Raw genomic sequence first — 13,636 nt, forward strand, 5'->3', positions numbered from 1 at the left:
CCAATTTCCATACTAAGCTGCCAATTTTCCTTCCTTTTGATTTACTAGGTTGCTTTTTTGCAGATCCAAACTATGCAAGATAAGCACCAGTTATCACTACAGTCGTAGGGATGCTGTTTTGGTTCTGCTTGTAGGTGTGCATTTATTTATTTATTTATTTCACAAACCATTACCCCTGACATGAATAAAAGGAGAGAAAAGCTCAGTTTCTGAAGATCCCACTGTTGCAGCCCCATGACACCCAGCACAAGTGCATTAGACAGAAAGGAACCATTGTACAGGAGCAACGTGTGAGGCAACACCTTGGTGGGGAGAGGCAGGGGTCCAAGGAGAGAGGAGTGACAAATAGCATCCTGCATGGATGGAAAAGGTCACTGCAATAAAAGCAACCTGGGGAACTGGGAGCAAGTGGAGCATTGCTACAGACTGGAAGAAAACACAAAATACAAACAAATGGAACCAAGCAAGAGACAAAATTTCCTTCAGACAGAATGAGCTGTGGAATCATTTTGGGAGCTGATAAAATGGAGAAAGATTCCCTCTATGCCTTGATGTGAAATGAGCTGAAAATTAAGCATTTACTCAGGCCAGTAATTAACTTCTACAAACATTCAAAGTCCTCAGCTTTCTGTGTAACAATCTGTCAGAAACATGAATTATGCACATTTGCCAGGTAATAAAAAAGGCAGTGTTCGGTTGATTTCCCTCCATGAGAAAAAAACCCCTCATTTGTGGTTTTAGTCTGCAATCATTTCAAACACTGTGGGAATTACAAACTCCACAGGAACTGGATCAGTTCAAGACTTGCACTGGATTTCCTGACTTTTGTGCACAGGCACACCAGGGCAGACATGGTGAGAGCCCCAGAGCATCACCAGAGAGCCCTTCCAAGAGCACACTCAGCTCTGAGTGCAGCCCATCTGAACATCTGCTGCTTCTCCCAGGAGAAATCTGTGTGAAAATGCACCAAAATAAAGCAGCTGTTTAGTGGAGGAATCTCAGATTTTTATTACATTCCCACTGTAGCAGTTCCTGCAGCTGAAGTTGAGACTGAGAAAGACAAAATCCTGGTCTGCAGAAGCACTGAGCAGAAGACAGGAGTCATCCTTACAACATGGCTTATGCATTTGAAGAGCTGGGTTAGGAAGCAACAGGAAAGGATAATTTGCTTGGCTGAGCTCTGTTTTCAGCTGTTTTCACCAATCAAGCTGTATTTGCAAACCCTCTTAGGGCACGTGCTCCCAGAGGGCAGCAGGGCTGTGGCAGGGAAACACAAAGGAAAAATATTCAGAGTAAAATGACAGAGTCCAGATTTCTTGCTGTTTATGCTGAAAGGATGTTGCAGACATGCATGGGAGAACTGCCAGGCAAAGAGTAAGGCATTAATAGGGCAAGCAAAAAAATAACACTGAGAATAATTAGTAACCACTGATCAGTTTCTCCAGTGATGTGCAGAAGTTTCCCAAGTCCTCTACTTCCTAAAATAAGACTGAGTGTCTTCTGACGGAAAAAATCCTAATTTGATTGATTTAATCGTGCTTTACATGAAGACAAACTCAGTTTCTGGAGATGTTAATGTGATAAATAGGTGGCATATATTTACAGTTTGCCTGATAAGATGCTAATATATATAATCATATTAGAAACAGGTATCAAAACTGTAAATCCATTAATGTAATTTTATAACTAGGAGTAATAATTAAGCACTAGATAAATGCACAATTTATCATTTAAATAAACCAGAAGTGTATGGCATATCAAAATCAGAAAATCCATAAGACAAGATATTGACTCAGATGAAAAGTGTCTCCTTGCTTTCAAGTGTTTATAATGGCACTTATTTGGATTTATGGGGAGAAAAAAGGAAGTTATTAAACTTTCTGCTGTTACAAAACCAACCAACTAAGCCACCCACAGAACCTTCTGTATACAAATATTGCAAAATATTTTGAAAAAAGGATACCCTAAATTTTAGGTTCTCTACTTTATAGCCATGAAGTGCAAACAATTTGTATACGCTCAACTCTTCACTTTCAATCAGCTACAATATTGTGTTGGAGGCACCTAAAAACATGAAATGTTTTCTACATGTTGCCTTTCCACATAAACAGCAGCACTATGCACTGCAGAAGTTGTCAGGACTGTGCCACTGCCAGTGAAAGGGAGATGCAGTTCAGAACATTTAAAATTCTGTATCAAAAGATAAAAATATTGAAAGCATGAAAAGTTCTTCCCACATGGCATCACTTACAGCAGAGACTGTTAGCAAGAACATTTTTAGCCTTTTCTACACACAAAGGAAAAACACACAAACAGCATCTGGACTCAGCATACGAAAGAAAGGAAAGAACAAAAAAGATTTTCTGCTTATAATTACAGTATTCTCAGTGCCTTTCAGTTTTCAAGTGAGGGACCAAGCGTAGGCACTGATTTTCTTGGTGCAATGACACTGAGCAACAACATCGAGCCTTTAAGCTTCAAAAGCTTCAACAGCTTTCCAAAGTTTCCCAGTTACTGGTGATGTCTAAGAAGCTGCCACGAGACAGAATAAGCATTGGTAATGAGAAAAGGCCACAGCCACTGAGGTGTGTCCCAGCCATCAGGGAAGCTGTCAGAAAACAGCAATACACAGAAATGTAAAAATGGAAACTTGGGAAGTCTGTGCTGCAGCTGATTGCTGGGGGGGCTTTTATTGCTACAGAGGTTCCCAGTTCAACACATTTACAAACCTTAAACTATCAAAAGCAGCTAAAAAAAAAAAAATATATGTATATATATATCTGCAACTCTCAAAACCATGATGAGCTAAAAAAACCCCCGTAAACAACAGAATTCAGGTCTGTTCTCAATTCTACAGCTTTTTGTAATTCATTATCATTTTTATTACCGCAGAACCTTCTGTTTGAGATTGGATTGTTGTTATTATGAATTCATAAATTAATAAATGGAATGTTTCTGCCATATCTTACTATCTGGAATCACGTCTTCAGGCAGAAATTCAGACATCTGCAGGCATCATCAACACAGGGTACAGAGATTAGCAGCAGCAATAATATCAGTAGTAGTTGCAGCAACATGGAGCTGATGCTTCAGAAAAAGTACACCCTTCAGTTTCAGTGGGAACACATTGGTCATGCTGTTCCCTCCATTTCTCATTCCAGATCTAAGCTCTAAAATTAGACTCTGCTCAAGAGATGTAACAGAATGGGAATGCAACTGGTCATTAAGGATTTAGAGAAGTATTAGAAACAAATTTTGAAAAAAATTATTTGTTTGAAGGCCTTGCTGCTACATCCACACACTGTTTAAACAATACATGTACAGAGACATTCCTCCTTACAGCCTCAAATCTAGGCCTGGGTCTATAGCAGAAACAAACACATAATTTACTTTTAATTTGGAAACGGAAACAAAAATATCAGTCTATCACCCTTTTTCTGCATTGCTGTAAAACATCAGAAGCAAGTTCCTTATGGCATTTCCTTGTGAATATATTGAGTAAGAGCCACCCTTTCTCAGGAGAACTGCAAACACAGCTGCAATGCAGGGCTGCCTTTTGGAGACAGTTATAGGAAAGCACAGGAAATAATTTAGGAACCCCGGGCCTGGAACTTTAACTGATTTTAACTGTTGCTGCCCTTGACAACAGTTAATTTGTCAATAACTTGACAAATTCTACAATGCAATATTCTGAAATATGTTGCAAAAGATGCTCCTGAAATCTCAATCAAATACAGCAGCTATGACAGGAAAGTGATGCTGGAGGAGGCCAAAATTTTCTTTCTGATTACTGTTCCTCCCTACCTGACCTCAGAAGGGATGCACAGAGATCAAACAAAACCAAACCAAAAGTAAACAAACACAAGAACAAACAAGACACAGAAGAGTAAAACAACACCCTCTCTCCTGGCCCCAGCTGCAATATTGATAAGGGGAGGAAGATTCCAATTCCTTTTCTCCCCCATTACCTACTGAGCTATCCAAACTCTTTTGTTTATTCTCTTAAATAAAACAAATGCAATTGTTCATGAGGATTAAAAAAAGGAAATAAATAAAGCTATGGATTCTCAATATTTGTGGCTGCCAATGTATTTTCTGTCCTGTAGGTTGACAGGTACAGAAAATTGAGGTTTCCATTCAATAGGGGGTGATGCTTCATCATCTGAAGGGATGTAATCATTTTTCTATAGGATTCATTTATTTCTTAAAGATGACAATAGTTCTGCATTTTGGTTTGCATTATGTTGTGGTGTGCTGGGAGCATTTTTTTCCAATAGCATTATAGAGTAGAAACTGGAAATACTTCTTTATTTGATGCCAGATTGTAAGAGGGCTATAAAACAAATACTTCCAAGCACTCCCAGCAGAGAATCTAAAATAAGTTCTCCAGCTACAGTGCATTAATGAAAGCTCTGGCTTCTTTCAGAAAAGATTTTTACAAACTTGATTAAACTGCATGGAGGTGGTGGTAATTACACATTAATAATAATCTAATTCTATAGACAGGTAGTATCTATGGAACACAGGAGATCCATCTAGATATTTATACTAAAAATAATGAATATTGATATTTTATATAATATTTCCACACAACAGGCTCATAGGAAAAAGGAGTCTTATTCTTTATCCCAACTCTAAGTAAAAGACAACACTAAAGAACAATTATTTCCTTCAAGCCAACCTGTTTCTCTTTCCTTCTCTCCTTGCTGCCAAAAACTGCTTGCGAAAAAATCAAAGCAAACGCTGCCTTCTGAGCAGTGTCCAAACAACTCCGTGGGCTGATATTGTTACACTGAGCCAAATGCTTTGTGTCACTGTTTCTGAGCCAAAAAGACACATTAACACCAAAAAATGGGTACCATCCCTCCTTGCAGTTAAACTTCAGCAAGTTCTTGACAGCAATCATGACAATATCTAAACCACAGGTCGGAATTTTCCAAAATATTCCAGAGATCATTCTGCTTCTACTTTCTCATTGTTTGAGTGGTTGAAGCTGATGAAGGTGTCAATTACAGATCCATTATATGAAAACCTAATGTGTGAGTAGGTCTACCCTGTGTCTTTTACTTGGACTGAAAAATGAAGAAACAAACAAATTGGTTTTGTGTTGTGAGTTCAAAGTTTGGTTTAACAGCAATAAATCCTCTCTAGTAAAGGCAAAAGTGCAAACAACAAAAACCCTTCTCTTTCTTCCACATAAGGTTGAGAACCAGCCTGTTATATTGTATTTTGACTGAAGCCATTAAAATGGCATTTCAACAAGCTGAGTTATATTACCAAAACAATTATATTAAACACATACAAGAAGAAGAAATAAACCTGTCCTATTTTTACCTGTAAGAAACCATCTCAGGAATAGGTATGGCAGGAACTGACCTTCTTTTGAAAGGGAAAAGAAAAACCCACTACCTTTTCATGGCTAAAAGGTCTCATTTCCTTCTACAATGTTTGTGTTTTTCCAAATACTATCAGCAGGTGCACTAGATTTCAAAAACCTCTTGTCCTTCATCACATATAATTGTGCTGCATATTATATTAAGAAATACAAGCAGAGGAATGTAAGTGATGGGAGTTCAATTAAAACCAGCATAATATCTCATTGCATAGAAAATGATCCTGCAACTGAAACAGGTTCTAATGAGAGAAAAAAGGAATACATTTCCACATATTTTTAATTACATAGAACTTCCTCAAACATGATTTTTAATAATATATTCCATTAGGTTAACATCATAGTTAAAGAAAGTGCATTTTCTGATTTCATTTCAAGTTTGATTTTGAGCAATTATTGTGTCATTGTTCTGCAGCAGAAAGGTTGAATTCATTTACTGGGTGGTTATGCTAGTTATGATTGATGTCGCTTCTCCAAATGATAAACCAATCACCCCGATAATGCAATGTCATTTTAAGAGTGCTATAATCACATTTCTCTCAAACTGGGAGTTTCTGATGAGTTCTAACAAAGATTTATTGTAGATTAAAGGCCTTCATAATATCAACAATAGATGGCTCATTTGATAGAATATTTGATTAGGTAGTTTTTTCAGACAAATTATTTTTTTCCATATATATTGAGCATGGTTCTTGTGAAGGGCACAGGGCAACACATGGGGACGAGTGGCCCCTCACACCCAAAAAGGTTCATCTTAAACCTGTTGAGGAACACAGGTGAACCTGTGTTCACCTGTAATTACAGAGCTTGAAGCAAGAGAAGCATCCAATCAAGACAAACAAGAGGAAGCATCTATAGTGTAATTAGTAGATTACACTATTTCATGTTGTGTATTCATATTCAATATGAATATTTCAAATATTTCATATTCAACATGTACTTTGAAGACTGGGATAGAAATATTTAAAGCAGCAGCTAGAAAAAGCTAACAAAAAGTTATGAATAATTGTCGATTATCTGGAATCTAAGCCTTCCATATAAGCATCTACAAATCTTCCTTTTTAACCCAAGCCCAAATTTAAGCAAAATATTTACATTTAATTACTAACTCTCAAATTCAAATGTCTGGGTCTATATTGCTAGGTTTCCAAAGGAACTAAAAAAATACACTAAAAAAAATCAAAAAGAAAAATAAAGGAACACAAAAAAACCACAACCAGAGCATGGTCAATGTTTTCTTGTCATGTAGATAGTAAAAGCCACTCTGAAAATCTTTCAAGGATAATGATAAGCCACAAAAAGTAGTAACTTTCTCCAATTTAATGTAGAAGTCATTATCTGTCATATTTTCTTATAAGCTCTAAAAAGAAACATTGTGAGAACTAAAGAAAAAAAGTGACACCACTAGGAAATGCTCATTATTTTCCAGAGGATCCATTAGGTCCAGAATAACTCATGCTACAGAACACTCTGTGGTGATCAAGCCATTATGCATGTGTGCATAGTAAAAGATATTTTAAAAGGACACCTACATCTTACACTCTGAAAATTAAATGTCATTATATATTATATTAGTGTTTTTTAAAGAAGTAAATGGCATGTGGGGAAAAAAGTTTTAAAATGTAGAATAAACAAAGCAAAGCCAATCAGAGGATGCCAGAAAAGTTCCTTGGGTCAGCCCACAGAAACAACTGTTAAGCACAAAGCTTTTCAGGATACAAAGAAACAGTGATTATGATTTAAAATGAAACATAAAGAGCTCTTCCATCAAATTTTCTGACGTTGTTTTACTGCCACTTCCTTCATTCGGCTTCCTAAGAAATGCCATGCTGCTTCCCTCAGTCCCAGCAGTGTCTGTAATTACTCAAGTATCCACCAAGCCTCTTTTTTTAGCTCACACATTCCCTGACCTTGATTTTCTTCTCCTTATTTCATCCCTCTCCCATTTACTTTTTCCATTCCCCTTTAAAAATCTCATCAAGTGCTTGATCCACCACACCTTTCAGACAGAGTCCTCTCACCCTTATTCCCTCCTTCAGCTGTGAGCATTCCCTGTTCTGAGCTCTGAGACAGGCAGGCATCCCCCCTGCCCACAGGTAATGATCCATCACCAACCCAGCAACCAGAGCTGCTTTCCCATGAATATCCCTTTACATTTCTCTGCCCTGAGGTCCCCTGTCATTTTATTTCCCTGTTACTTGGACTCACAGGTGCTTTTGTCAATCTCCACAAGCTGACCTTGTTCTTAGCACCCTGCCATCACCTGCTTTCCTACTCCAACATCTTCTCTGAGTATTTTAATGTCTTGTGAAAATTCACTGGGGAGCTCCAACTTCTGCTCACTGTCTTTCAAAGAACTGCTCACCATGCAGGAACCTTCCCTCTCACCCTGTGCTAGGTTAAATGCTTCCTTGAAGGCATTTAGTGACAGATTTTGCTGAGACCCTTTTGAAAACACAAAGACCCTTCAATCAGCTGGATCACCCTTTTCCAGAAATGGCTGAGCCCTGCAAAATCCTCTTGAATGCTTCTAAGGCATGAAACTACATTGCTGCAAGAATCAATCACACTCACTTCCATGGCTTCTACAGGGCTGTCCATTACAGATTTTGAGACCTGCAGCTCCCAGATCACCTGAAATCTCTTAAAACCCCCTCAAAAGTGGCATCATATTTTCCAATACGCTCAAGGAGCAAGGAAGCACATTCAATTTCTGAATTATTTGTTGTCATTATATTGCAGGGGTTCCCTATTGCTGTCTCCTAATTGGAAGAGTTCCATACCTCCTTGGCGTTTCTCGTGGGCATCTCCTCAGAGCACTGACTCCTTCTTCTTCACAAAGCAGCCACTGACTCCAGTTCCCCTCTCACCCAGCCATCCCACTCTGTTAGAACATCATCTTCTCATTGCTTACACCTGTGGCCTGTTAAAGTCAGGCCTGTTCCTGATCTTTGATAATTGGCCCAGATGCACCTCCTTAGGGGTAAGATTACTTTCCATACTACCTTTATTTTCTTATATTCTATCCTCCTACAATTATTATTTCATTGTGCAATGATATTTTAACATGCCTGAACAGGGTTAAAGGATAATTCAGGATGGAAGGAGTGCCAGGAGGTGCAGCACATGTTGCAGTTGAGACAGCCACTACGCACAGAGTATCATCCTACAATATCAGAAGGCTTCACGCATCTTCCCTTCTTGTTCCTTAGCCCAACCTTTCATCCCCTCCTGTTGATGCCCTGCCCCTGTGTGCCCTCTGCTCCCTTTGGTGGTTGCTCAGTGCCCCTGGGCACTCCAGGGCTCATTGCTGTCAGTGCTGCTCACAGCTGTGCCCATGGGGACGGGCTGGGCCAGCCCCACTCCAATCACCACAAACTGGGTGCCCACAGGTGCCCAGTCCAGTGCCCTGCCAAGCAAAGGCAGCTCTGAGGTCAGAGCAGGTAGCTCAGGATTTCAGCCAGCACATTCTCAGAAAGCTCCAAGCACAGAGGCTGGACAGGCTCCCAAGGCCACCTGCTCTAACCCAATGCTTAGGGAAAAATTATCCCTAATGTCCATTCTGAATGTTCTGTTTCAAATTCTGCTGCCTGCTCACCCTCCCAGCACACCCACAGCCCCTATTAAAGAGGGTGTTCAGGTGTGCAGCCCACAGTCCCACACCATACACAACCTCCAGAGCTCCCTCATTACAGCAAATTTATCCCTTGGGCAGACCAGAAACTGCATAGAAACTCCACACCTACTGTGTTCAGTTAAATAACACACAACATGTATCTTTAATAATAAAAAAAAGGTGCTAGAATAGCTTCTTTTTATTTGTCTGTATTTCTAAAAAGGGACTGGATCTTCACTCAGTTTTTGGCTGTCAAAATGAAAAGTCAGCACCTACTAATAAAAATTAAAATAGAAAAATGAAAAGAGAGGAAAAAAGAAGAAAGAAAACCCTAGGCATTACAGATTCCATGAGTGATAGAGCTGCAAATGTTTTAAAACAGTGGCCTGAAAGACAAGAATTAATTTGCTGAAAAATAGCAGATCTTAGTTAAATGTGACATTGTAAGTACAGAACCAGACAGATTCAGAAACAAGAACAGACACAGACTGGCAGAAGCAACATGCATTTTTTCGATACAAAACCTCATCACCAAATGATATATTACATTAGCCCATGCAGAACAAAGAACCATTGTGTGTACATTTCTCTCCTACCAGATGCAACAAGGAGCAGGAAACCTACTTTGAAAAATAAATCCCTCTGATGACAAGAATTCAATAATATTTTTTACACAGCTCCTACCATACTTCAAACTAAAAATCCCTCTACAGTAAAATGAAGGAACACCATCTATGATGGATTGCATTTCCAGGAATTTTCCATTAAATAAACCAGTAAGATTTTCTTTGCCCCATTTCCGTAGATGCTCTCAATTTTCTGCTGATGCAAGAAAACATTTGCACGCATTCAAAAAGAAGGCTTAGAACTGGCACAAACATGTCACAAACAAACTCCATATGTTTGCAATTTTCTTACCACTGCTGGAAGCCTGCTGTGGCCCCGAACACGCTCTCAACAGATAAGAATTGGGAGAGAACTCCTCGTCAGGGTTGGTGTCCATGATTTGATGGGACGTGTTGCTGTCTAGCAAAGGCATCTGGCAGCTGACTGGTGCAGGGTTGTGGGAGCTGGGCAGCTGGGCAGAGGGGAGAAGGCTGGACGAGGACGTGGGTGGAAGGGGACGACCTGGGAGAGAGGACAGAGGGATCAAAGATCAGCAATGAGTGCAATGGGAAAACCCCAGCAGCCAAGTCATGGCACTGTGACCTGCCGTGGGTACACTCCAGGACTGCCACGCTCAGCCCCACAGCCTCCCCACTGGTACCAACCTGGCCCTTTGTGTCACATTTCCTGAAATTACATTACATCTGTACAGTTCTTAAAATAACAGTAGTGGGCTGATTGTTTTTTTTTTTGTTTTTTTAACTAGGAAAATTGCTGCAGCACAGGAATCTCTCAGAGGCAGGAAACAGCCCAACAAGGGCTTTCTTTGAGCTAAGAATGCTCTGGACCTTCCCAGATCCCCCTGAGAGATGTGACAGGAGGGGACAGCAGGACTGAAAGGCAATTAATTATTCCATTTTAAAGATGGGCTAAACTGGAATCTGGGCTGACAACTCTCAGTTCTGCTGTCCTTCCTCTGCCATTGCTTTCCTCACCAGAGCTGTAGGAGCACAATTTCCTGCCCAGCCAGGTTAATTCCAACCCTGAAGCCCAATCCTTAATGGGTATGAAATACTTCAGCCCACAGCAACAATATGGTCTTGGTCACACAAAGCTGTGATATCAATTCAACAACAAAAATGTTCATAATTATGCATCCTATTCTTTTGTGAACTCTCATAACTTTACATTGGTCCATTCCATCAAATGCGCACAGATGAAGACAGGTTTTTTTTTTATTCTCATTGTGTGGTGGGTTTTTTTGCATTGCAAGTTTATCTAGTACATTGAAGAAACTCTTCATGAATAATTTAAATGTAAGAAAATATGACCTTTGTGATACTGCCAAAGTCTGTAAGGCAGAGATCTGCTACAAATGTTGAAACACAGCAAAACTACATAAAATGCTGTATCTTTATTTCCATCATTCTTAAAGAAACAGTAGAGAGAAAATACACACTGATTTTCTCACTGGTTATACCTTCATTTTCTTGAATCAAGGATCCCTCATTTTGTATGAATTACTCTAAGGTTTGTATACCATTAAGTAAATATATGGAATCACACATGAATATCCAAATGAGGGGGGAAAAAAAGCAAGAAAATGAAAAGTCCCAACTCCCACATATAAATTTTATCTGGGATGCAGCAAAATACCAAAGGCTCACATAGATACTGAAAACCACCAACTTTGTACTGCTTGGTACCAGCAAATAACATGAAGTACTTTTTTCCCTTTGAAAACTTTTGAAATAAAATAAATACTAGAACACATGCAAGTGAGTTTTATGATTATTTGTTATTCATTTTTTAGTCCTGGATAAATTGATAAGACTGAATGACCAAGATATTATATGACAGAAATGGATTTAATCTACTCCATAGTAACTCCCATCTGCAATCTTTTATGCAGCAGAAAATTCAATATGCATTGAATATTTTCATTGTGGACTTGCATTTGTGAGGAAATAATTCTAAAACTGATGATAGGAATAATTACTGTTATTATTCATGATTATGCTATTCTTATGAAATACTACCAGAAAATCCTAAACATTCCAGGGATGTGATTGAGCAAAACCAGCTTCTAATTATTTCTTTGCAACGTGCAGAAAGAAGCAGAGAGGCTGAGGTTTGACACACCTCTGACAGGAACGTGACACTCGTGCCCACTGTGTGCATTTAATTTTCACATATTCTGGCTCTGCTTCAACACTGTGAAGTTGAAAGAAGCAGCTTTATAAATTCTAAATCTGCACTGACTGCATGTATCATATGGAAATATATTACTATACTATAAAACTGTTGGATGTGTGAGGGTATGAGATAAAGGAAAAGATTTTTTCCTTTTGTGGAAACTACATATGGTATTTTAGAGCAATTTAGGTACAATTTTTCAGAATACATTGAGAAATGAAAAAAAAAAAACCTCAAATCCTGAGAATTCTTTTGTCAGGAATGCTAATGACATTGTTACCATCATGAAATAATACAGCCCAAGTCCCTGAAGAAAAGGCAAAATGTCTAATTACTGCAGCTCTGTTTGTAGCTGGGAGGAATCAGAAGGTATGGAGCTGTTAAAATGGGGCATCATTTTGGTGGGAAGTTTGCTCTTGAGGAAGATCTGCCCACAATCACGTGCTAATGGCAAAACAGAGATGCCTGTGAGCCACAGAACCCACTGCCAGTCCATCCTCATCCAATAAACAGCCAAATTTAATTAAAATTTTTCTTGTTGAGACGGTCTTGGTCTATCAAGTTGATTTTTTTTGCATCTACTAAACATTAAACTCCCACTACAGCCTTACCTACCCTCTTTGTGGGACTCTTAAAAAACATTATCTCTCTCTCCACTCCCCGCCCCTGAAACACACAGGATCTCTTAAGACACCCAGATTTATGTAAAATTAGGTGGGAAATAAATTGAAAAATTACTAAACAGGATCAGAAAGACTCCATCAAGCTTTTTTGCCCTAAAAAATTAATCTAAGGGGTAACTATCTGTAGCACCAGTCAAGAGAATGGCTTGTGAAAGTCCCAATGTGTGGGGATGCAGTTAGGCTATAAAGAGCATCATATATGTAATTTATTTGTTACTATACATTCATAAGTGAGAAATGAGAGGTTTGATTCATACTTACATTAATATCTTGGTCAAATAAGTCCAATGTAACATTTAAAAGAACAGAGTAAGCTTTGCATGTTCTATAAACCTGTCAGACCCATTCATGTGTCTGCAGACATCTCAACAGTCATATTTTGAAACTTCCCAGCTCTTTAAAATATTCTAAATTTCCATAGCTTCTCAATGGGATTTGCAATACCCTACGGTCTATAAAAATGGTGTGACATATGATAACATCATATTCTATTACACTGCTGTTTTCAAAAGTTAAGTCATAATAGAAGTTCCTACAATTTGTCTTCATATAGTAATATATTAAAGCTTCTCTGAACAAGTTTTTTATCTAGGTGAGCATTGACAGAATCCTATGTAATGGATACTTACAGTGACAGCAATAATGTAATTGTGTAACACAGTCAAAGAAACATAAACCAGATACAAATGCTAGAAAGGGAACCAGGCTTAAAGCTGATATATTACATTTTCAAAAGGGAATTGTATCAGTTCTTTTCCCAATATCTGTTCATATGCATGCTCATACTGCATATACTCATGCATGACAAAGACTTGTACAGATACTGAATACAGCACTCGTAAGGCATTTTTCAAAAAGCAAGCAGCCAAGAAGAAAAAACAAATTTCCTCTCCTCCCACCCCTTTCTCCTGTCATTTCTCTTATCTTGCTTTTTGATAGTAGAGTGAAGGAAGAAATGTGGTAACTCTTCATTCAGATTTGGGCTTGCTTTGGGCTTCCACACCACACAGCACCTCAGCCTGCAAGGGCCTTCTTTACCCTCTTTTCACCTATATTCCATTTTCCTTTTAAATCAGGCTCATGTTTCTTCACCAGCCCAGGAATTTTTATGAAACCATTCCTCAATTACTGCCACACTTTAAG

General features: G+C 38.7%; 1 protein-coding gene across 7 annotated transcripts in view; it reads right to left on the bottom strand.

The window, feature by feature from the left end:
* TENM2 (teneurin transmembrane protein 2) overlaps positions 1-13,636 on the bottom strand; it is a 480,673-nt gene that overhangs the window by 213,719 nt on the left and 253,318 nt on the right. For 2 of the 7 annotated variants that reach the window (XM_058815450.1, XM_058815449.1), the window contains exon 3: positions 9,927-10,136. The exons of the other annotated variants lie outside the window; for them this stretch is intronic. In XM_058815450.1, the coding sequence (XP_058671433.1) occupies positions 9,927-10,136 (210 nt within the window). The remainder of the gene's footprint in view (positions 1-9,926; positions 10,137-13,636) is intronic. 7 annotated transcript variants of the gene reach the window in all.

Source organism: Ammospiza caudacuta, chromosome 16 (genome assembly GCF_027887145.1).
Source record: "Ammospiza caudacuta isolate bAmmCau1 chromosome 16, bAmmCau1.pri, whole genome shotgun sequence".
Lineage (NCBI taxonomy): Eukaryota > Metazoa > Chordata > Aves > Passeriformes > Passerellidae > Ammospiza > Ammospiza caudacuta.